Source organism: Rhinopithecus bieti, unplaced genomic scaffold, assembly GCF_001698545.2.
Source record: "Rhinopithecus bieti isolate Rb0 unplaced genomic scaffold, ASM169854v2 scaffold_14174, whole genome shotgun sequence".
Classification (NCBI taxonomy): Eukaryota; Metazoa; Chordata; class Mammalia; order Primates; family Cercopithecidae; genus Rhinopithecus; species Rhinopithecus bieti.
The window spans coordinates 334,368-356,457 of record NW_016807844.1 but is presented as its reverse complement, the minus strand read 5'-3'; the positions used below and the strand labels follow the sequence as shown (position 1 = coordinate 356,457).

The window sequence follows — 22,090 nt, the reverse complement described above, 5'->3', positions numbered from 1 at the left end:
ACACACACACACACACACACACACACACACATTTTTGATATGATAATATGTGGTCTCACTTAAGACCAGGAGGACTTAATCAAATTTGCTCCAGCTTTATGACCTTCTTTAGCCCCTTTGAAAGTCATCACTCTATGTTTGCTGAGGTTCAAAGGTGGGTCTGCAACAGTCTAGTGAAGACTAGCTCCACTTTTAGCCACATGCTGTTGTGCCGCTACCATGGTTTCTCACATTTGTTAACTGACAATGACAAGACTGAAACAAGCAGTAGCATGCACCCTGCAGGGGAGACATGAATGCATACACACCTAAATTTGCCATGTTCAGACCTCAGTTATTTCCCCTAATTCTGATACTACAAGGAATGTTGGGATCTACCCCTTCAACTATAGCCTCTGGGTGCTGCAGGCCATAACCAGGTAGGGTATGTGCTAGAAGCGGGTGGAGACCAAGCAGCACCATCCCTTGGGGTAGTTATTAAAATTTCACTTCCAAATTGTATTTAAAATCTGTCTCCCATTGGAATTCTGGCTACCCCTTTCTCTTAATTGTATGATATTAGTCCAGTTAATTAAGTTCCCTGGAGTTCAATTTTCTTTATGTAAATATAATAATTTTCTTTATGTAAATATAAGAATTAAATGAGACAAGTATAAATGTCTAACAAAATGGCCTTCCCATTGTAGGTGTTAAGAAATGGCTGTTTCTTTTAATGTACTGCATAACTGTATTTTTTTCTTACTGATTAGGTTATGGTTGCCTTTTCCCCTCCTTCTTCCTACTTCCTAGGGGCATGGTAAACACGTAACAAGTAGTTTATTGAGATTGAAAAGTGTATTCATTATATTGTTGCTTGTTTGTTCTATCAGAACAGTTTGATAGGAACAAAAATGGTGATTTTCTATGTCATATCATATCTGTATCTTTGAAGACAGTTTTCTACCCTTTTATCATATTTGTACTTCCAGCTGTGCCCAAGAGCAAATGTTATGGAGTTAAAATGCAGGTGAAGTGAGGTAGGATCTGCAGATTGTGGCTCTTATCTGCTTAATGATTTGTGCAATAAGTGTCATATTAGGAGGAAGAACAGGAAGGCCCATCTTTTTTGAAGCAGAAACATAATGTTAGTACAAAGAATGTCATATCATGTTTTCTAAAAAATTGTCTGAGAAAAAAATGGCAAAATAAAATGCTTAAGGAGAGACATCTGTTCTCTCTGATTCTTTAACCCACTTTAAACTTGGAGAAGCAAAGAAAAGCGACAGTTTAATTCTTGTGTTTCTTTAGGTCCAGATCTTTAGCTCTTGCATAAAAGTGAGCAAGCTGCCATCTGTGCAAACAGGTGGCTTGGATTAAATATGATGCTAAGTATTAGAACAATTATATTTATAGGCATGGCAGGAAGTGACAAAATTAAGAAAACCCAGGGTACTTTTAGTAAGATGAGAAATGTGAGCCATAAACTGTGTCTAAGAAGATAAAGTATGAAAATATATGTTCAAAAGGATCTAAACACCTGCATGTTTGACATTTGCTTCTGATAATTCAAGAAGAGATGAAACGCAATTACTCATATGCCTCTTTCAACATACTACTGTGGGTCAACTGGACCTATCATAGAACAGAATTAGGGAAGATCCTTTATGTCATGAATAAAGAGTTGCTCAACTATGAATTAATTATGATTTAATAGTGAATCTCTTAGCTTCATAAAGTACATTCTTCAAAGCTTGAAGCTAAGTAGAAAGGCCAAAGAACACACAGGTGGGAGGGTAAGCTTAAGGAAGCAGTACAAGCATCATTCATTCATGAAGAGATAACCAGTATTGCAGTAACTAGGCTGGACTTGGAATCCTAATTCAGGAGTTTTCATTGCTGATTCTTCACTGCATTCGATGAGGCTTTTTTGATAACTTTTTCATCATGGATGAAATGAAGTCAATGAGCAAGATGACCTCCTTGGTTCCGTCCAGCTCTCCAAAACATTTTGGAGCCAATTACTTTGTCAACTTTTTTCTCAGGGGTCATTTGTAGAAACAGTGTATAAAATTTACTGACAAAATAATTAACTATTTTTGACTGTTTTCCTTCAGTTAGATTAATATTTTCAAGGTTCATCTATCTTGTACTATATATCATTATTTCATTCCTTTTATAGATAAAATACTTCATTATATGAACATATCACCTTTGTATGATTAATGTATTTAATACTGTCAACTTATTCAGAATATATATACTACTTGTAGAGCCCTGTATTAGAGGTAAGGAGGAGAAGATACAAATTAAAGGAGGATTACACATAGCAACTATAACACAAGAACAAACCATTTTTGTTTCAAAGTTGGTAAGAAGTTAAACTTTACTTTGAGTACTTTGAGTAGTTGAAATGAATACCAGGAAAATGGCACATTGTTTTGTTTTATATTCCACCAGTAGTTTTGATTTTCCAGCCAAAATATATCTAAAGTTTTGTATTTTAAACTTTTGTCATCTCAATTGTTTGCTTTTAGTCATCGCTATTTTTTCATGTACCTTTAAAAAAATAAGTTTATTGATATAAAATTGTATACCATAAAATTCACTCTTATTTTTTAAAAATAATTTTTATTGTGTCTATTTAATGTATACATCATAATGTTATAAGACTATATATATATATATGCACACATAGTAAAATCGTAACTATGGGGGAACAAATTAGCATATTCATCATCTCACATAGTTACCCATTTTTTCCTCCCTGTGATAAAAACTGCTATGAAATTCACCCTTTTAAAATGCACAATTCGTTGGTTTTAGTATATTCATAGAATTGTCTAACCATCACTGCTGTTCATTTCCAAAATGAGTTCATCATCTCCAAAGGGAAATCTAGTACACAGTCATTTCTGATTCTCCTCCCCACCAATCTTTAGCAATCACTAATCTACTATCTATTTCTATGGATTTTCCTATTTGAACATTTCCTATAGATTGAATTATGCCATGTGCAGTTCTTTATGAATATCTTCTTTCAGTTACATTCATATTTTTAAGGTTTATTCCTCTTGTACCATGTATCATTCCTTCATTCATCCTTATTGATATGTAAATACCAATATTATTATATGGATATACCACATTTTATCAATTCATCATTTCATTATACTGGGATGGCTTCCTTTCATCATAGACTTACTACCTTAATATCTTCTTACTTTTTCTTTTTATTATTGTGTGCACGATTAACCTCTGGGATTTTACTCTATTCTTGGTTTGTTGTCTCATTAAGTGTATATATGATTTCCAAAATTCTCAAAATGGGAATACTTAGACACTATTTCAATGAGATACGTAAATACCAAATATATACTCAGTCTTATTCTTAGTAATTGGGTAAATAAGGAAATTTGTATATTTTCTTCTAAGAGTACACAGCCATTTTAATGGTTAATGGTAGTATCTGATAAGAGGATGAAATGTAAGTAGGGTGGAGAATTAAAAAATGCCTACTAAATCATTGTAGTCAATTACATTACCTCCATCATCATCATACTCAAGATCACTTTATCGGATACATACTCTGTGCAAGATACTTCATTTTTAACATATATTATAGTATTTGATACTAAAAAAACTTATTTTGGACATTTAGGTTTTTAAAAAAATTATTTCAGATGACAAAAGTAAATTACGAATAGCTAATGTAACCAGCTCCAAAATTAAATACTGTTATGTAGAAGAGTCAGCATTTCACCCCAAATTTATAAAACATACTCCTTCTTCCTTTTTTCACTGCCTGATATGTCTCTCTATCTCTCTATCTATCTATCTGTATGTGTATGTGTGTGCATTTGTGTCTGTGTGTATAAAACTAATATTGTTTGGGAGGAATTCATAATTCATGGAAGGGGTGGACTTTCAAATTGCTCATGATGTTAGATAAAAAAAATTTGGTTAATCATGATGAGAAGTGAGGTAGGGTCACTAGTTTGAAGAAAACAACCATAACAATAAAAAATGTACTCACCACATTCATGTTCTAACACTGATTGATGTTTAATTGTAGGTTTAGAGTTTATCCTTACTGGCAGACTTACTTGTAAATTCAGACTGCTCCTTGGCCAATCTGATTACTCTTAACAACTCAACAGGAGACTTGAAACTTTAATGGAGATTTGTGATTCTCCCAGGACATATATCTATATCTTCTCAGCAGTGTCAGACTGATCTGCTGCCAACATGTTTTTCCCCCTCTCAGTAGAATAAATCTCTGACTACACATCCTGGCAAAAGCACACATTTCTCCTGGCAAGCTTCCTCAATGGACATCAAATATCTTGAGATTGCAGACAAAATCATTTTTCTCCAGGGAAAACATGACTTGTGTAGATGACAGGACCCCAGACAAACAGCAAACCCCACTCAGAATTTTAACAATTACTAAAAATGTATTTCCTATCACAGACCCACTTTTTTTGCCACCAGTATGCGCCCCCCCCACACACAAACAAACATGTGCACACATACATGTGCACATATATAATCAATTTTCCTGTACTTACCTGCTTTATGAAATGCAAACTTATGGTGAGTTTGGAGAGCTCTTTTTTTTTTTAAAAACAAATAATGCCCTCCATAAGTAAACATAGTAATTATCAATGCACACTCATTGTGTAATAGATCTGTTGTCTGTGTCACTTAGCTAACTTTGATCATTTTCTGTCATCCAGATAATAACTTCTTTCTTAAAAACCAACACACAATGAATGCTTGGCAGTAATGGGCATATGATTTAGGTCTGTGCCTAATTAGCACGTTGCATACCACTAACGTACAGCACAAGAATGAGTACCTGGGTGGTCTAAGACCAATGAAAGCAAGGGACCTCCTACTGAGAACCCTGGAAAATATTGTCTTGCTTTTTTATGTTGTCTTTAAAGTGAGAGGCTGTAGGGATTCCATATGCTATAGTCATTTTTAGATCATGAAGAGAAAGCTTGTCGGAATGGAGCCATCTGAAAGAAAACTGTGGTAAGATATTATTCATGCCCCTGATGACAACACTAAAGTACCTGTATCAAGTCATGCATGTCTGCACGAAGCCCTACATGCAGTCAACCAGTTCGGGAGGTACTGTCATTCAGGCGGGAGTTTCTGATACTTCCAAAAGAAGTAAATAGTCTTTACTTTTCTCCCACCTCCTCCCTAAAGTAGGAAATGGTAACAATGACTTATCTATCAATTCTTAGCTGATCATCCTTCTTCTGAAAACATTAACTTATATATCGTGGCATGTTCCTGTAGTCCCAGCTACTCGGGAGGCTGAGGCAGGAGAATCGCTTGAACCCAGGAGGCAGAAGTTGCAGTGAGCTGAGATTGCGCCACTGTACTCCAGCCTGGGCAACAGAGCAAGACTCCATCTCAAAAACAAACAAATAAACATTAACTTGTATAATAGCTGTTTACAGTTAGGTAAGTTACATCCTAGGCATAAGAACAAATATGATTAAGTCCATTGTACAATTTTAGGCTCATCAGCATTTTTTCTTAATCATCTGAATTTATCTCATAAACTTTAACACTGTTCAAAAAAAAAAAAAAAATCTTAAAGCCTACATATGCTTGAGAAGTTATTTTACCCAAGGAAAAATAACAACCTATTGGCCAATGCCTCATTTCCACTTGCTATTGTCTTAGAACTAGCTAGTGTTTTGCTATTAGTAACCATCCTATAACCATTTCTTTGTAAGTATTTTCATATATTTTATATTCCTGCCCTGCATTCATGTTGTTAAGCATGTGAATTTTAATTATTCCTTCTGTCACTTCTTTCAATGTTGTTTCTGTTTAAATGAATGCAATACTACCAATTTATTCAACTAAATCAATTTTCTATTTAATTAAGTCTTACTTTATGGTTTAATTATATACTTGGATTACAGTGATCAATTCTTCTCTCTAGAGATTTAATTGAAATATGCAGAAATTGATAAAGGTATGCCATTATGCATTTGAAGAGACACAGCATCTGTTGTTTAGATGTATGAATTAGTTTTCCAGACAACAAAATTCTTCAATACTACTCTATGCAATTATGTTCAGAACTATAGCATGTATTATATATTTCAGTTATGATATTTCCATTTATTTTTCTTTCTATAATGTCCATCGAGAGTGTTAAGCTTTTGAAATAGCTGATGATGAAATTTTAGTGACAGAGTATATTGCCTAATCTATAATTTTAAGGAATAAAGTCTGATCTAAACGTTGATATGTAAATGATTGCAACTGTGTTTTATAAGAGAACACATTAAAATTGTCAGTTTCCCTTGACATGTTTGCATTACACAAATTTTCCACAGTGAATATACATTACTTTAAAATCAGAAAATGTAAAAAATTATTGTCTTTGACCCATATGTCTTTTTCTTCTATCATCTTTTGTATGCTGATATTAACCATGACTAGAGAAATATTTTCATAAGGGTGAGAAAACTTGTTTAAGTTTTACTGTCACTAGTAACATATCCATCTGTCCATTCAACTGAAATACTAATGGGAAGACATTGAATCTTGAAAAGAAAGACACAGCTTTATCAAAGACGTTGGAGAGTAAACATGTTTGTCAATTAGACAATATCAATAGTCAATGGAAATTAACTAAAGTTCCTAGACTGACCGTGAAAGATTTGAGCAAGATAATAAAATAGCTAAGTGGCGGATGGTTAGGCTATGCTGATAGATATTTAAATATAGGACTTCAGAGTTTTAAATGACAGTCAATGTTGCAGGATCGAAGCACAAATTAGATAAGTAGAGTTCATTTTGAGTTTCTAATTTACAAGTTTGATGAAGGATTATTTGATTTATGACTAAGTAAATGAGACATAACTCTGCAATTTGAGGTCATTTTACTAGTGGCATGGAAATTAAAATTAAAATCTTAAGAGAAAGCAGGGAGATGTTTGGAGTGGAGGGAGGATATCTTTTAAGTGAATAACTGTGAGGGGTCTAAGACTTCACCCTACTTGCAAATTAACAAGTTAACCTGCCAAAGTATGTGCGACGATATAAAAATGAGGCATTTGGGTCAGAGACAAAAAGAGTTTATTATTCACAGCAATAGTCAAATCATTACAGGCCAATGAGGTGTTATAGTGAAGTGTATTACTGGAGTGGAACCCCAAAATACAAAAATTGTCATCTTGCATAGGATTGCTGGTGACCTCCCTTTCTCCTAAAGCACAATGAAAGACTAAAATCAGCTCGGTTTAATCTTTTCAGAATGGGGAAAAACATGGTGACAATATAGTAGCTGACACAAACTAAATAGAGGGAGATGGAAGTAATTGAAATATTTGCCTAGCCTCTTTTATCCTCCATATTTTGCAGTTTAGATGTTACTTTTAAATAAGCTCTATTTTCTGCATATATCACTGCAGTGTAGACTTCTAGACCTTTGGGATCATATAAACACACCAATCTTTATATTTACTTTATATGAGCTGCTCAAGTGAAAGAGAAACATGAATCTGCTTACATCTTTCCTTTGCCTGATGATTTAAATAGACTGGACCATTCAACAAGATTGTTGAGTGTATGAGTATGAAGTCAAGAAACTTTTGCTAAGAGTTTTAACTGAAGAAAGTTCAGAATCAGTTAAAGCTGGTGGTTATGCTACTATTATGCAAAAAACCCTTCTGGTGGGAAAAGATATTTAAAATTCTAGAGAGAGACTTTATTTTCCTCTTATGCGATCTTTTTGCAAATAATCCAAAGAATGAAATGATCGTGTGAAAATTGCTGCTATTCACATTTTAGCTACAAATCAGAAAAACATCATTTAGTTGAGTGGCTATCAACTGCTCCATTATCTAGCCTGAAAAAGGCTCTTTATCACAGGAAGTAGCATTCATAGGATTGGCACTTCCACATGTATTAATAATGGTTACGTACAATTATGATGACTTTTAAATAAAATGACGTTTATTCTGGTTACTTTTAGGTAAATGCTTTTATTTTGGATATCTAACTTTATCTTATTTACCAGGGATTTGATGCATGTTTTTAAAAATATGCATTTCTCATGCCATGTTGTAAAGCAAACAAAAAACAACAACAACAACAACAAAAACATACCTTTTAGAGTATATAGCTCTTTAGGAAATCCAGAAGAACTGTCTTTTAGTTACATTGCAATGATCAGTGATTAACATTTATAAATATAGTAAGTAAAAAATATGTTCTATGAATGAGGCAAACAATTAATAGGTTAACATAGATTCCAGCAAACTTTTTATTTAAAGAACCAGAGGGTAAATATTTTAGGCTTTGTGGGCCATATTTTCTCTGTTGCAACTACTCAACTATGCCGTTGTAGGGCATAAGCAACCATCAACAATAAATAGATGTAGCTGGGTTCTTTACAGAAACAGGCCTTGAAAAGCCAGACTGACCCAATGCTATAGTTTATGGACCCCTGATCTAGTATACTGTAAACCAAAAATAAAACCCTAAGTCCCCCAACAGACCAAACAGACTCCCTCTTGACCAAGGGGACCCCAGAGAAACCTGAAATCCTGAATTCCTGGCCATGATGGGAAGGGATGTTGAACACTTTTCATTATATCTCCTTCCTTTTGGAATTTAAGGACAACTGACCAGCATTCAGGTTAAAATAGAGATCATAAGACTAACAAAACAGTCCCTTTGTGGCTAAATAAAAACAAGACAAAAGGTCATGCAAGGCAAAGGTTAAGTCACATCCTACAATCCACAAAATTTTGTAAAACTGGTGCTTTTTTTTTTTTTTTTTTTGTAATTAACCTGGTACAATTTGGCTTAATTTCTAACCTAATTCTGGCATAGTGTCACAGGATAGATAGCAAACCCTGAAGAAACAAAAATATTTTACCCCCAAATATATTTTTTGATCTATTTTGAAATGGCCCCACAAAGCCACCTTTTGTAGGGAAAATTTGGATCTGCAGACAATCTCCATTATTGCAGCCAGACCTTCCCTTCCCAAGCCTTTCCCAGATCTAGGGGAGATTAACTGATAATCTGACAACTTTAATGTCTGAAAAGAGACATTTACCATCTATTCTCTGTGAAGACTGCTAGCTGTGAGACTTCATCTGCATAACAAAGCCTTGACCTTCACAACCCCCTTTAATCTTGATTCAAGCATTTGTTTCTTCTGATTCAAATATTTAGAGGAAGTTTAACTCTAGCAACCAATTACCAATCAGAAAATCTTTGACTCCACTGATGACATGTAAACCTTCCCCACTTCAAGATATCCCACCTCTTTAGGCTGACTCCATGTAAACCTTCCCTGTATTTATTTATGGTTTTATTAGCCTGTTCTCATGGTGCTATGAAGAAGTACCTGAGATTGGGTAATTTATAAAGCAAAGGGGTTTAATTGACTCACAGTTCTGCATGGCTAAGGAGGCCTCAGGAAACTTACAATCGTGGCAGAAGGTACTTCTTCAAAGGGCAGCAGGAGAGAGAATGAGTGCCAGCAGGAGTAATGCCAGATGTTTGTAAAACCATCAGACCTTGTGAGAACTCACTCGTTATCAGGAGAACAGCTTGGGGAAACCATCCCCATGATTCAGTTACCTCCTACCGGGTCCCTCCCATGACACATGGGGATTATGGAGAATACAATTCAAGATGAGATTTGGGTGGGGACACAGCTTAACCATATTAATGGTTTTACCTACCTCTACTGGGGGTAGAGGAATTCCTATCTCCCTACAATGAATAAAACCAAACTGTAACCCAACTCCCTTGAGCATATTTCTCAGTACTTCTTGAGAATGTTCCCTGGGCCATGGTCACTCATATTGGCTCAGAATAAACCTCTTTAAAATGTTTCACAAAATTTATTTCTTCTGTTAACAATGCTAAGTTTAAATTTATATATATGTAAGTGTATTACAAATTATTAAAATGTAATGCTGTAATATTATGAAAGTAGGTTATGAAAGTTGAGATTTGCAAAATAGTATTAAAAAAATATTCTGACACTTACTAAAACGCTAAGGAAGACCTTATTCAAAGCGAATGCAATAGGGCTGGGCGTAGTGGCTCACGCCCGTATTCCCAGCAGTTTGAGAGGCCAAGATGGTGGATCATTTGAGGTCAGGAGTTTGAGACCAGCCTGGCCAACATGGTGAAACCCCATCTCTGCTAGAAAGACAAAAACTAGCTATGTGTGGTGACTTACACCTGTAGTCTCAGCTATTCCAGAGGCTGAGGCAGCAGGATCACTTGAACCTGGGAGGTGGTGGTTGCAGTGAGCTGAGATCCCACCACTGCACTCCAGCCTACAGCCTGGGCAACAGAGTGAAACTCTGTTTCAAGAAAAAAAAAGAAAAGAAAAAAACAGAAAAACCCATACCAAACCCAACAAAAGAACTATTGCAATGTAGGAAAAAGACTTAACTGCAACCACAGGAGACACTGCTGGAGGTACTTAGAGCCAATGAGCAGAATAAAGCAGTCAATACATGGAAAAGTACAAACAGGAGGTTTCCAGGGCAGGGGTAGTCTTGCTAAACTGGTATATGAGTTAAAGAAAGAGGAAAGAAATGCGAAACACAGCTGACAGTTAAAGAGGTTTTCTTTAGTTAAAACCTGAGAGTTGCTCCTGGCCGATTGGTCAGGAGCCCTTTCTCTTACAGACTATGAGTACATATTGGTTTTAGGGTGAGGGGGCTTATTAGAAGCTTGGAATGTTTATGTGTGTGGATAATTTGATGGTAGGAATGTCTCTGGGAGGAGAGGAGGTTATCTTAGGGCAGATATCTTTCCAGCACAGAGAGGGGTTATCTCGGGGCTGGCATCTTCCCAGCAAGAGGGGTTATCTAGGGGCTAGCATGTCTTTGGTTGGGGAGGAGTTTGGAATGTTTCTGGTTGGAAATGTTATTTGTGGTTTATGGTCATGCTGACCTTAGCCATTAGGCTGATGCCCTTTGGATTTAGGTAGCTTTTATTAAGTTGAACTTTAGAATGAAGGACATGTCCAGGATGGCAGTGCTCCTGCTCTGTCAACTGGATTAACACAATTTTTGCTAAAGGCAAGCCATAGACTTAAATTTCAAGGGTGGGGGTAGAGGAATTTGATCAAGGATCAAGGGCAGGAGGATTCTCACTAAACTGACCCAGCAAGATTCTTGTTAAAGGCTGGCCAAGGTCAAGGGCTGGTTGTGAAGTGGACGGAGGAGGTTGAACAAATTTTAGTCAAGGCAGATATCTTCGTCAGGAGTGCTAAATGTATTTCTAAATAACGTCACAACAGCAATAAATAAGTAAATAAGTACATATATATATATTTGATAAATGTAGTCAAAAACTTAGAGGAAACAAAAATATTTGCTGTGATCATTCTACTGGATGGGGCTATAGTAAATACTGTAAAAACTACAAACGACTGAATAGTGGCTTGCAAAAATTCCGCCGAAATAACCTATTAAAGATAAAGCATGGCTGACTTAATTGTTTAGTTTGGTAAAAAAGATCACTGTTGTCACAGAAAGTGAGCAGCATATGGAAAAAGAAAAGCAAAGAAGAGATGCTTATAAAGTTTTGTGGGTATGTAGTTTGACAGGTGTTTCAATACGTGGTCTTGATTAGAGTTGGGCATAATTTGTGATTAAGAGTTTAGGATAGGTGAATGGAGGGATGTGAGTGCTTTGGAGAAGCTCTTAAATAGGAAACAGTCATTTGTTTGTGCTGCATGTTGTTCTGAGAAAGATATATTTAGTGAGCCTTAGATGGTAACAGTCTATTTTTCAAGTAAATGGATTTTGGAAAGTTCTTGGAAAAGATGGTTATTTGCAACTTCAGCTTCCTGGCAAGAATTTCCTGAAATATTAAAGTTGTATCAATGCAGACAGTTGAATAGCAAATTGTGTTAATGTAAACAGTAAGATGTGTTGACGTAGATGGTTTCAATACTCAAAGGAACAAGAAATAGGTCCCTTCTTGAGTTTATAAAGTAATTGAAAACCCAAAACAAACACATCAAAATGGAATTTTAAAACTCAGTAAAAGGATCGAAAGGAATTATATGATTAAATATTAAATGGCTTAGGAGTTCAGAAGAGAGAGATATTAGGTGAATACTTTAAAGGTGTTGGGAATTTAACAATGCTTTGAAAAAAATTAAAAGTTTGGACAAGATCTGGTGTATTTATTGTGGGCATTGTAAGAAAATCTGAGTGGGAGTGAAGTTTTACATATGCGGAGAACTGTAAGCAACAGTTCATCTAGACTATTTTATAGGCTATTGATAGATAATAAATATATAAATGTATGTTAAATTTTATATTTTATGATTAGGAAGGCCACAGGTCTTTGTAGAGTGTTTGAGGTAATGGGAAGTATTGTGTCTAATTGATTGGGCTATGTAATGGTAATACCTAGAGGCATAGAAAACTCTTACAAAACTAACAATAGTCTGGGTGAGTGGTCATAAAGAACAATATTAATATAGGAGATAAAGATACTGGAAAGGTGTAACCAACAGGATGGTATGTATGTACATGGAATTTGGAGGGCCAGTAGAGCCAAAACTATAAAAAGTTTAATTTCAGTACTGAGTCTAATTTTAGTACTGAGTCTTATATGTCTACAAGATATGTGATCTAGTATAGAATTGGAAATATAGAGCTGGCATATGGGAAAGATCAGGACTTCAGTTGAATGTTTAAGAATCAGTATAGGAAGGTGTGAGTAGTAAAATAGTCACTAAAGAGCTGTTGGAAAAAAAAAAAGGGCCTACAGCTGAGTTTGGAAGGATGCCTTTGTTTAGATAGCAATTGAAAGGAAAATTTGAAGAACAAATACCAGGGCAAGGTAGTGGTTCAAAGTCAAGAGAAGAGGATTGCAAAATCCTACTGTTCATCATCATTGTTACACACTATGAAGTTGAGTTAGGTGGAGATTAAGCATGGGGAATGAAGTTGTTAGGTGGAGATTAAGCATGAGGAAGAGCATATTGGGACTTGGTTATTGCAGGTCAGTGATGATGTTTGGGAAGTGCTGAAATTTCAGGAGAGCAAGAATGCAGCTGCACTCAGAAGATATACGAGAATAGCAGAATAGGCATGTATGGCTGTTAAGGAGAATATGGCTTTACGGAAAACCCTCAAGGCAAAAGGTTTATTGCAGGCCATAGTGTGAAAGGGAAAAAACTAGGAACAGAGAAAAACACCAGATTAATGTACTTTTTCTTTTCTTTTCTTTTTCTTTTCTTTCTTTTTTTTTTTTTTTTTGAGACAGATTCTCACTCTGTTGCCCAGACTGAGTACAGTGGGCAATCTCAGCTCACTGCAAGCTCGCCTCCCGGGTTCAAGCGATTCTCGTGCCTCAGCCTCCTGAGTAGCTGAGATTACAGCGCATGCCACCACGTGCTAATTTTGTATTTTTAGTAGAGACGGGGTTTCACCATGTTGACCAGCGCATTGTTCGTTCTGTTAACCTTGTGATCCATCTCCCTCGACCCCCAAATGGGATTACAGGCAGAGCCATCATGCCTAGCCATTACTTTTTTTTTTTTTTTTTTTTTTTTTTTTTAAGCAGAAATCGAAGATATTTAAAAGCTTAGAACGCATTGACTTGTTATACACAGAGTTTCTCTTTGCGAAGGAGAAAGTTCATCTCTTCCAAAAGTCTTTGGGAAACAAAGAGTTACATGGAATGAGATCAAAAGGTAGAAATAAAGGATATTGAAGCCGTTTCTAATGGCCTCAGTTTTCTCAGCTAAATATATGGATCCTGGGATCTTAAAATGGGAGGAAAGTTAACACTGTTGTGAGCAGTGTTGTAGGAGAGTGGAATGAGGAGCCTACTGTGTTTTAATCATGAATAGCTAAATATTCCTAGATACATTAATACAGTTAATTAAGAATCAAATCTTAACTTATTAGTTAACAAACCCTTCCTAGATTTATCTGAGATTCCTCGTGATAGTTCATTCATTTTTTTCCACGTTTTATTTTAATTGCACAAGCTTTTTTATTCAGTATAGTTTCTTTTAAAACATGGACTGCTACAGGAATTTTAATTGTGGATAATCAAATAGTTTTACATGACAATTATGTTGGATTAAATTTCTCAGAGAACTGATTTGCCGAAGGTTTTTTCTACTTTTTTGAAACTTTCTTCCTGTGTAGAGATAGATGATAGTTTATTGATTGATTAATTTTGAAAACACTGAAGTAGGTTATCACATCAAAATTAAATACATACTTACATTAGCCGTTAGCAAGACCAACTACCATATTGCGGATTTTATTACTGATACACATGAAGGAGAAATTTTTGTCAGTTTTCAACTCTCGAAGACTCAAGCTTAACCTGTTAAGCAAAGCTGAGTTTATACCTATTCATATCGAAAAACACAACATTTAAATTGAGTCGGAATGATCCAGAAGGAAAGTTTAGGGGGAGATAGAATAGGTTGGAAAATCTGGTTTTGAGTATAGTAAAGACTGAGCTCTCAGGCTCTGGTTTGGTTAGGCGCACTTCAAGATGTAATAGTTTAGGATTGGTAGGACACAGAAAGGCAGGAATCTTGAAGGAGTTGTTTGATAATTGAGCCAACTTTACCCATTTTAGGAGTTTAACTGTTTCAGAAACTAATTTTTCAAGCCATTTCTGAAAAAAAAAGTTTTTGTTCTGATTTACACCGTTAAGTTCATGAACAATAACTTCCCCACACAAATAGTAAAATAATGGTGAATGTAGGCTGCCTTTGGTTCTGGTCCCTGATAGATAAGTGGATGCATAAGCTTAGGTTCTTAACTTCAATACCACATTGAGAACTGAATTAGCAATGGTCAAATGCTATATATCTGTTTGCGTGGAAGGGGATAAAATATAACATTCCATTTCCTGACAAATTTTCAAAATTAGGACCACTATGTTTTCTTTTTATATGCCAAATATACGTTCTTGGATCTCAGGTACATAGGCAGATAGTGATTCTATTCTGCCATACATTTTCATTAAAAAAAAAAAAAAAAAAAAAAAAAAAAAAATGAGTGAAATGGTGTTCAGAATAATTGGGCTCTTAACTGTCAAAGAGCTAAAAAGTGAGAAAATTATTTAATCAAAGTACCTTGTAGATATGTCATAATCGTCATGTTTTAAGTGGAAAAATTTACTTCAAGTTACACCTACCTTATCTTCCCATGTTAATGCACCTTAAGTCCATTGATCTGATTCACTCATATTTTATCACTTAATGTAACAAATATATAGTACAACGTTTAGAAATGTAGTTCCAGAATGAAGGATCACTCATAATCTAGTAGATAACTATTAATCTTAGTAACAGGAGTTCAAAGCTGGGGTTTCACTAGTGATTATAAATCAAACTTGTAAATAGAATAAATTATGAAATACAGAAGACAGATATAAAGAACAAAAAAAAAAAATCCCAAGAAAATGAATAAGGGCAGATATTAGTTGCTTTTAAAATAATTCATGCAAAAATCCTTATTAGTTATTAGTTATTAAGCTAGAGAATTGCATGTGAATTTTAAAAGTTTTCTATTAATGCAGCATTGCAGGTGTAACAGTAAAATTTGCAGGAATGTAGATCTGAAGGTATTTACAAATCTTAATTCTCTGTAGGTTTTTCTCAAGGCCAAACAATTATCCAAGAAAATCGACTTTAAATAAATTGATATTAAGTGTAGTCTTTATCTTTTCAAACAAGCTTCACTTCCTTCTACTTTCATTCTAAGGGAAATAATGATTAATTTTATTTTGACCACCCCTAATAACAAACTATCACTCATTTAAGATTTTCTTTCACTATGAGGAACTGTGGGGTCACATGTTTCTTCTTCTCTTCTCTTGACCAGGAATCACCATTCATACTAAAAATGCTCTATGACTTTTCTTTCTCTCTGATGCCACAGACCTCATCTCAATTTAAAATTCTGCAATGTGCTTGTGTAATCACCCAATGATTTCTTCCTGCCCACTGCAAAAGCCAGTTCACTGAGACCTTGGTGTTGCAGTAAAGAAGAGTTTCAGTAACATGAGATTCGCCACGTGGGAGAACTGGAGTTATTACTCAATTAGTTTCCCTGAAGTCTTGGAGGTCAGGGTTTTTCAAGGAAAGTTTGGTGGGCATGGGACTAGGGAATGGATGCTGCTGATCGGTTGAGGGAGATGCAATTATAAAAGTGGGGAAAACTGTGCACGGAGTCTGTCTCTGGATGGGAGGTCACAGGACTGTTGAGTCATGAGTCCAGGTGAGGCCAGTCTGAAAATCATCTCAAAAGACCAACCTGAGGTTCTGCAACCTTAATATTATCTATATTATCTATATATAAGGGAGTCACAAATCTTATAAACTCTGGCCACATAACTTTTGAGCAGTAAGGGATTACAGAAACTACAGCTACATTTTAGCAGAATTCAGGCCTCTTTCATAATTTCAGTTTTGTTTCCTTTCATTAGCATTACAAGGGTGGTTTCAGTCCCTGAACAAGGAGGGGATGAGGTTTAGGGAGTGACTATTATGATTCTTGTTTCAAGGTTAAACTATAATTTCACCCATGGTTAGCTTGGTCAATGTCCAAGAATGAGTGAAGACAGCCAGCCTATGAGCCTAAAAGCAAGACGGAGCCAGCCATGTTAGATATCTTTCATTAACACAATCTTTACAAAGATGTTTTTGCCTGCCTCTTGGGAGAAAAACTATTTGTCGAGTGTTTTGTTTTGTTTTGCTATATTTATCTCCATGATGCAATGGAAAATGGAAATTTTTCTCTTAATTTATTGAGAAAATATTGTGAGGATGATTTTGTTAGGGCATGCTATGTGGCTTCTGCTAATCCACAATGATATGTTCATCACAATCAAGAAGTGGGCCAGAGATGAGAATATTTTAAAAAATTCAAAGAGGGAATAGATGTTAGAACTCAAAGTTGAGGTTGGACTATTGATTTGAGCAAGCATTAATTGTGAGCAGGAGGACAGGAAATCAAATCAACGGGCAAGACCAAATGAGCATTACAGATGATTGGTGTTGCTGTTGAGACATGATCATAAATATGGATGGGAAGGAAAGGGAAGACAGGAAATAATAGAAATCGAAATAAATATTTATAGTTTATGTAAATCTGTTATTTGTTCTGCATCAATAGAAAGGAAAACAGGTTAAGTTAATGATTAAAAAAAAGAACTCAACTCCTTTTTAATTGATAACAGAAGTTCAGAAGGTGATACGAGGCCTTAATTTAAAGATCATATAGAACTATCAGTCCATACAGCCAGCCTCAGGGAGTAACTGGGAAATTCCTTCTTTATCTCCTTACTTTCCTCCTTGCTAAAAAGGCCATTTGTCTTTCCCTGTTTCCCAGGCCACAGTTCCAACATGTCACTGTTCCCATGTGATTAAGGTTAAGAAGAACTACTGGCCCTCTGTGTTATTCTTGGCTCTAATAGGAGAGTCATATTGGGCCATGTCTTTTGAATTAGACACTGAAGAAAACAAACTTCAGTTTTGCTAGTATTGCTTGCTTCTTGTCATGTAAATTGTAGATGTAACTATTAATAATATTTAAATAATGAGAGAAGGATTCAGAAAATCTCGTTCTGCCAAAATGTCAGACAGTCTTTTGTGTGTTTTTGCTGATAATCTTTGTAACTCATCATTTAGTACTTGTTTTATAAGTTTGCAAGTGAAGACATTCAGTTTCTGAGATATTGTAACTTATACACATTCATTTACTTTAAGTAGTGAATCTAATCTTCATTAATATCACCTTTCTTCCAAGAATGAGCAGGAGATTAGGGATGTGTATGCAACACCATGGAAAAGGCTAGAATTGGGTAAAACTGGGTACAAAGATTATCATTTAAAAGAGAATATATTCAAAATACTTTAATGTGGCTATCTTCTTTTACCTAATTATATATATATGTGTAATTATGTATAATTACATATATGTATTTATCTCCAGAGTATCCTTATATCCTGTCAGTTTTCCCTCAAGTTAGTAATTTCAGACAGAGATATTGTTAAGATGTTTTAATTTTCTAACAAACATGGCTAAACTTACCTCAAAAATATGTAAAAGCACTTATCTGAAAGAAATGCAATTATTTAAAATGAAGACATAATTCTTCTAGAATTGAAAAAGTTGATTCATTGATATAGTGGTAGCCTCAGAGATTTTGAGCTGCAATTGTGAAAGCCAGATAAAATACCACAGAACAAATTCACAACCCAAAAGAGAATTCAAGAATCTGAATAGGAATTCAGTGGTGATAGAAGAACCAGATCCATAAATAGTTCTGCATGAGAATGATTCAATCTGAGGAGATTTAGAACTGTATAGAGTTACAGTCAACTGGCAGCACTTTTAAGTTAACATACTGGATCATCATCAGTAATGGCCCATATTTTTTCTCACTGTAGAATGTGCAGCAAATTGCCCATATTTTAATTAATTTTCATTTGTTAAGCTATGAACCTGAGTGAACCTCATACTAACCCCTTGTTCATTGTACAATAGACCATGTGTTAGGCGGGCTTCCTGATCTTTCAAAAGAATGAATGCCAAGTACAGAAATCTGCTTGTGTTATTGAAGGCTAAAAATGATTATTCTAATGTGTCTGTTTATTTTGCACGTTTTCTCCCCTACAGTTACTATATTACCTAGTCAATGTATTTGTCAATTGTGAATGTCTTTGTTGTTGCAGATACAGATGTGGTGTATAAAAGCGAGAATGGACATGTCATTAAACTGAATATAGAAACAAATGCTACCACATTATTATTGGAAAACACAACTTTTGTAAGTAATGAACAATTAATTACTTTATGTGTTTCAGTACTGTTTAGAAAGCTCTCTAGATGTACATAACTCTCTGTTCTTCAGCTCCAGCATTTGTAAAGCATTTCAGGTGAAAAGTTGGGGCTGGAATAGCATGAGAATCAGTAAATCTATTGATAAAAAATATCCCGTGACTATCTGCTTCATTTTCTCCCCATTTACTTTTGTTAGTAATTGGAGAAATATTTCCATGAATAGTAATTGCTTAGAAAGAATAATTTTCCCAATGTTTTATACATAACATATATACATAACATATACATACATATAACATTTATACATACATAGTCATACAAATGCCAAGGTGAAGAAATGGCTAGTCTAGCATTATTTATTATTAACTTTCCTTTCTTCTTTACTTTTCATTCTTTCTGACTTCTTTCTAGTTCTGTTGTTTTCTGGATCAGATGGAAAGGCTTTCCAAAGGTGGTCTTCAGCTGAGGTTGATGTGTTTTACTTTTAGAATTTAGGATTCTCTCAGTACCATTTCACTTATTTTCTATCACTGTTTCGCCAACATAGTTTAAATTACTGTGTGTATCTATATTGGTCTTAATACACACTTTGTCTTTCTGAAAAATCTAGTACCCTAAGGTTAGGAGACTTAGCTATAATTACCTGTTTAGTACGTGATAATGAATTACTATTGCAAATGTTTAAAATCTAGTTACTGAACACCAATGAAAAATAGTACACAGTTATTTACTTACTATTTTATTGTAATTAAAGTTTCAACAGACTGCCAATTAAATGAATTCATAAAATACAGACAAAATATATTACAAGCTCTCAGAAAACCTCCACAAAATAAAAAGATAAGCAAAATGGTTGGCTACTTTTAAAATGTATTCATACTTGTACACTTAAAATAAACATTTAATCTTCATTTTTATTATGGAATGGCCCTATGGAAGAAATGGACTAAGAACGTTCTGTTTAGTATTTTTACATATTAAAGAGAAAAGGTCATTACAATCATTAAGTGATTATATATCATTGGGCTAAATTTAACCAGCCAACTAATGTACATTAATAATGAGGTCATCAGTCAGAAGAAAAATGACATTTTTGTTTTTAAACTAATTTACAGGGAATCAAAGAATAGCTACTTGGTGTGCAACTCTTTATGGTACTCATGGGATGTCAAGGATATGTACAGCAGATTGCCTACTGTCTAAGAATGTGGATTTCCTTTGGGAGATAATACTAACCCTTATGGAGAATTTTAATAAACAGTATAGAGCAGTATTTACTATTTCTTCAGTGGATGGTCCTCAGGGATACTAGAAAAAAGCCTAGAGAATCATTGAGAAATACTGTCAATAGTGGAAAATTAGCCATTAGTAAGAAGATAGGAAAGGAGACAGAATTCCAGAATCAATAATGATGAGAAGGTATGATAATAATATACAGATTAAAGTCAGAATGAATGGATTTTTAATAAAATTAGTTTGGGGAACAAAAATGGAATGCATTTTAATTTGTGCTTTTTTTTTTTTTTTTTTTCATAAAGTAACATAATGTTATGGAGATTCTAGGCCCTCAGTAGCCAAGCATTCAGGTTAGATATACTCAGTGTATGAATTATTCTATTATGTGACTGTGCCTTATTAAATACTCATTCATGCAAGTCAATGAGGTTTTCCCCCATCACTAGTTATATTTTTACTTTCCATTATTTATTCATTACTTTTTTATTTTCCATGATACATCAAAAAAGAAACCAAAACAAACAAAAGTTTTAGATTTTTATTCCATTATCTCAATTCTTTTGTTGGTGCTACACACCATCACCATCTCATATCATCGTGGTTTTCTCCATGTGCTAATTAATGCTGTTTTATCTTTGTGCTTTTGTGTTGTATCTTTTTAAATCCTTTTGAGGTCTCTTTCTATTCTCCTCTATGTTGGCCATGACTCTTAATTACCACAGGGTCATATTTAGTAAATATTCTAATTTACTTATCTTCTAAGATTCATAGGCTCCCTAAGGACGTTTATGTCACAGCACAGATAATTAAGCAATTTATAAGTCCTAGAGGTATCTAAATTCAATGTGGGGGGAGGGGTTAGGGGAGCGGAAGGCGGCATCAGTTTGCAAACAGTTACCCCAAACTGAGAACAAAAATAGGAATTGCCATAATTCCAGATGATTTCAAAGGAGCTTGTTTAATCATTTTCTCCTAACTTCAAGATGGCATTATTTAATACACGTATGTTTTTAAGACTAACATTAGGCGAAAACCTGGATTTAAATTCTCTTCCAGGAAACTCTGCTGAAAAATATATTTTATTGAAACAAGTATTGCTGTTTTTTCTGTGAGCAATTATCAGTATTTTAATTATAATAATAATTAATTGGATCAGATCGGTATAAACAGCTTTGAAATGAAAGCATGACAAGTCGTTTGAGAAAATAAATATACTATTGATAAAAATATCCTAAGAGAATGACCTGTTCTATAGTAAGACATGTTGTGCTAAAATATGACTACAAATATATTTTAAAAATTAAGCACATTTAACATCATATTATCACTTTTTAGCTTAAACACATTTTAAATATGATTACTGTGTACCTTTGGTTAGCAGACTCTATGATTAAAATAAATATTGGGCATGGTTGCCAAAATAAAAAATACGTTTTTAAAAATGAAATAATTGTGTTAAGGCATTCTTTTGGATTGAAGGTAGGTAGATTTCTAATGAAAGGAGGAAATTAAGGGGCATATAACTTTTGAATTAGAGGATGGGAAGTAAGTGATTTAGCCTCAAAACTGTTCTTTATAATTTCTAAGTGTTTGGAAATGTTATCTCTTAAAGCCAGAACTATTTCAAACAAAAGCTCATCCACAATGACAAAATGAGGAAAATGTTTCCTAACTATTAGCTGTACTGTTTCCACTGTCACTTACTCCTTATACGAAAATTAATTCAAGATGGATTAGAGACTTAAATGTTAGACCTAATACCATAAAAAACCCTAGAAGAAAACCTAGGTAATACCATTCAGGACATAGGCATGGGCAAGGACTTCATGTCTAAAACACCAAAAGCAACGGCAGCAAAAGCCAAAATTGACAAATGGGATCTAATTAAACTAAAGAGCTTCTGCACAGCAAAAGAAACTACCATCAGAGTGAACAGGCAACCTACAGAATGGGAGAAAATTTTTGCAATCTACTCATCAGACAAAGGGCTAATATCCAGAACCTACAAAGAACTCAAA

At 34.5% G+C, this 22,090-nt stretch overlaps 1 protein-coding gene across 1 annotated transcript in view; it reads left to right on the top strand.

Annotated features, from left to right (window-relative positions):
• The window catches only part of DPP10 (dipeptidyl peptidase like 10), a gene marked incomplete at its 3' end in the record, with an annotated part of 621,968 nt that overhangs the window by 290,310 nt on the left and 309,568 nt on the right, over nt 1–22,090 (top strand). The window contains exon 4 of the mRNA XM_017883864.1: nt 18,728–18,822. Coding sequence (XP_017739353.1) covers nt 18,728–18,822 — 95 coding nt within the window. The remainder of the gene's footprint in view (nt 1–18,727; nt 18,823–22,090) is intronic.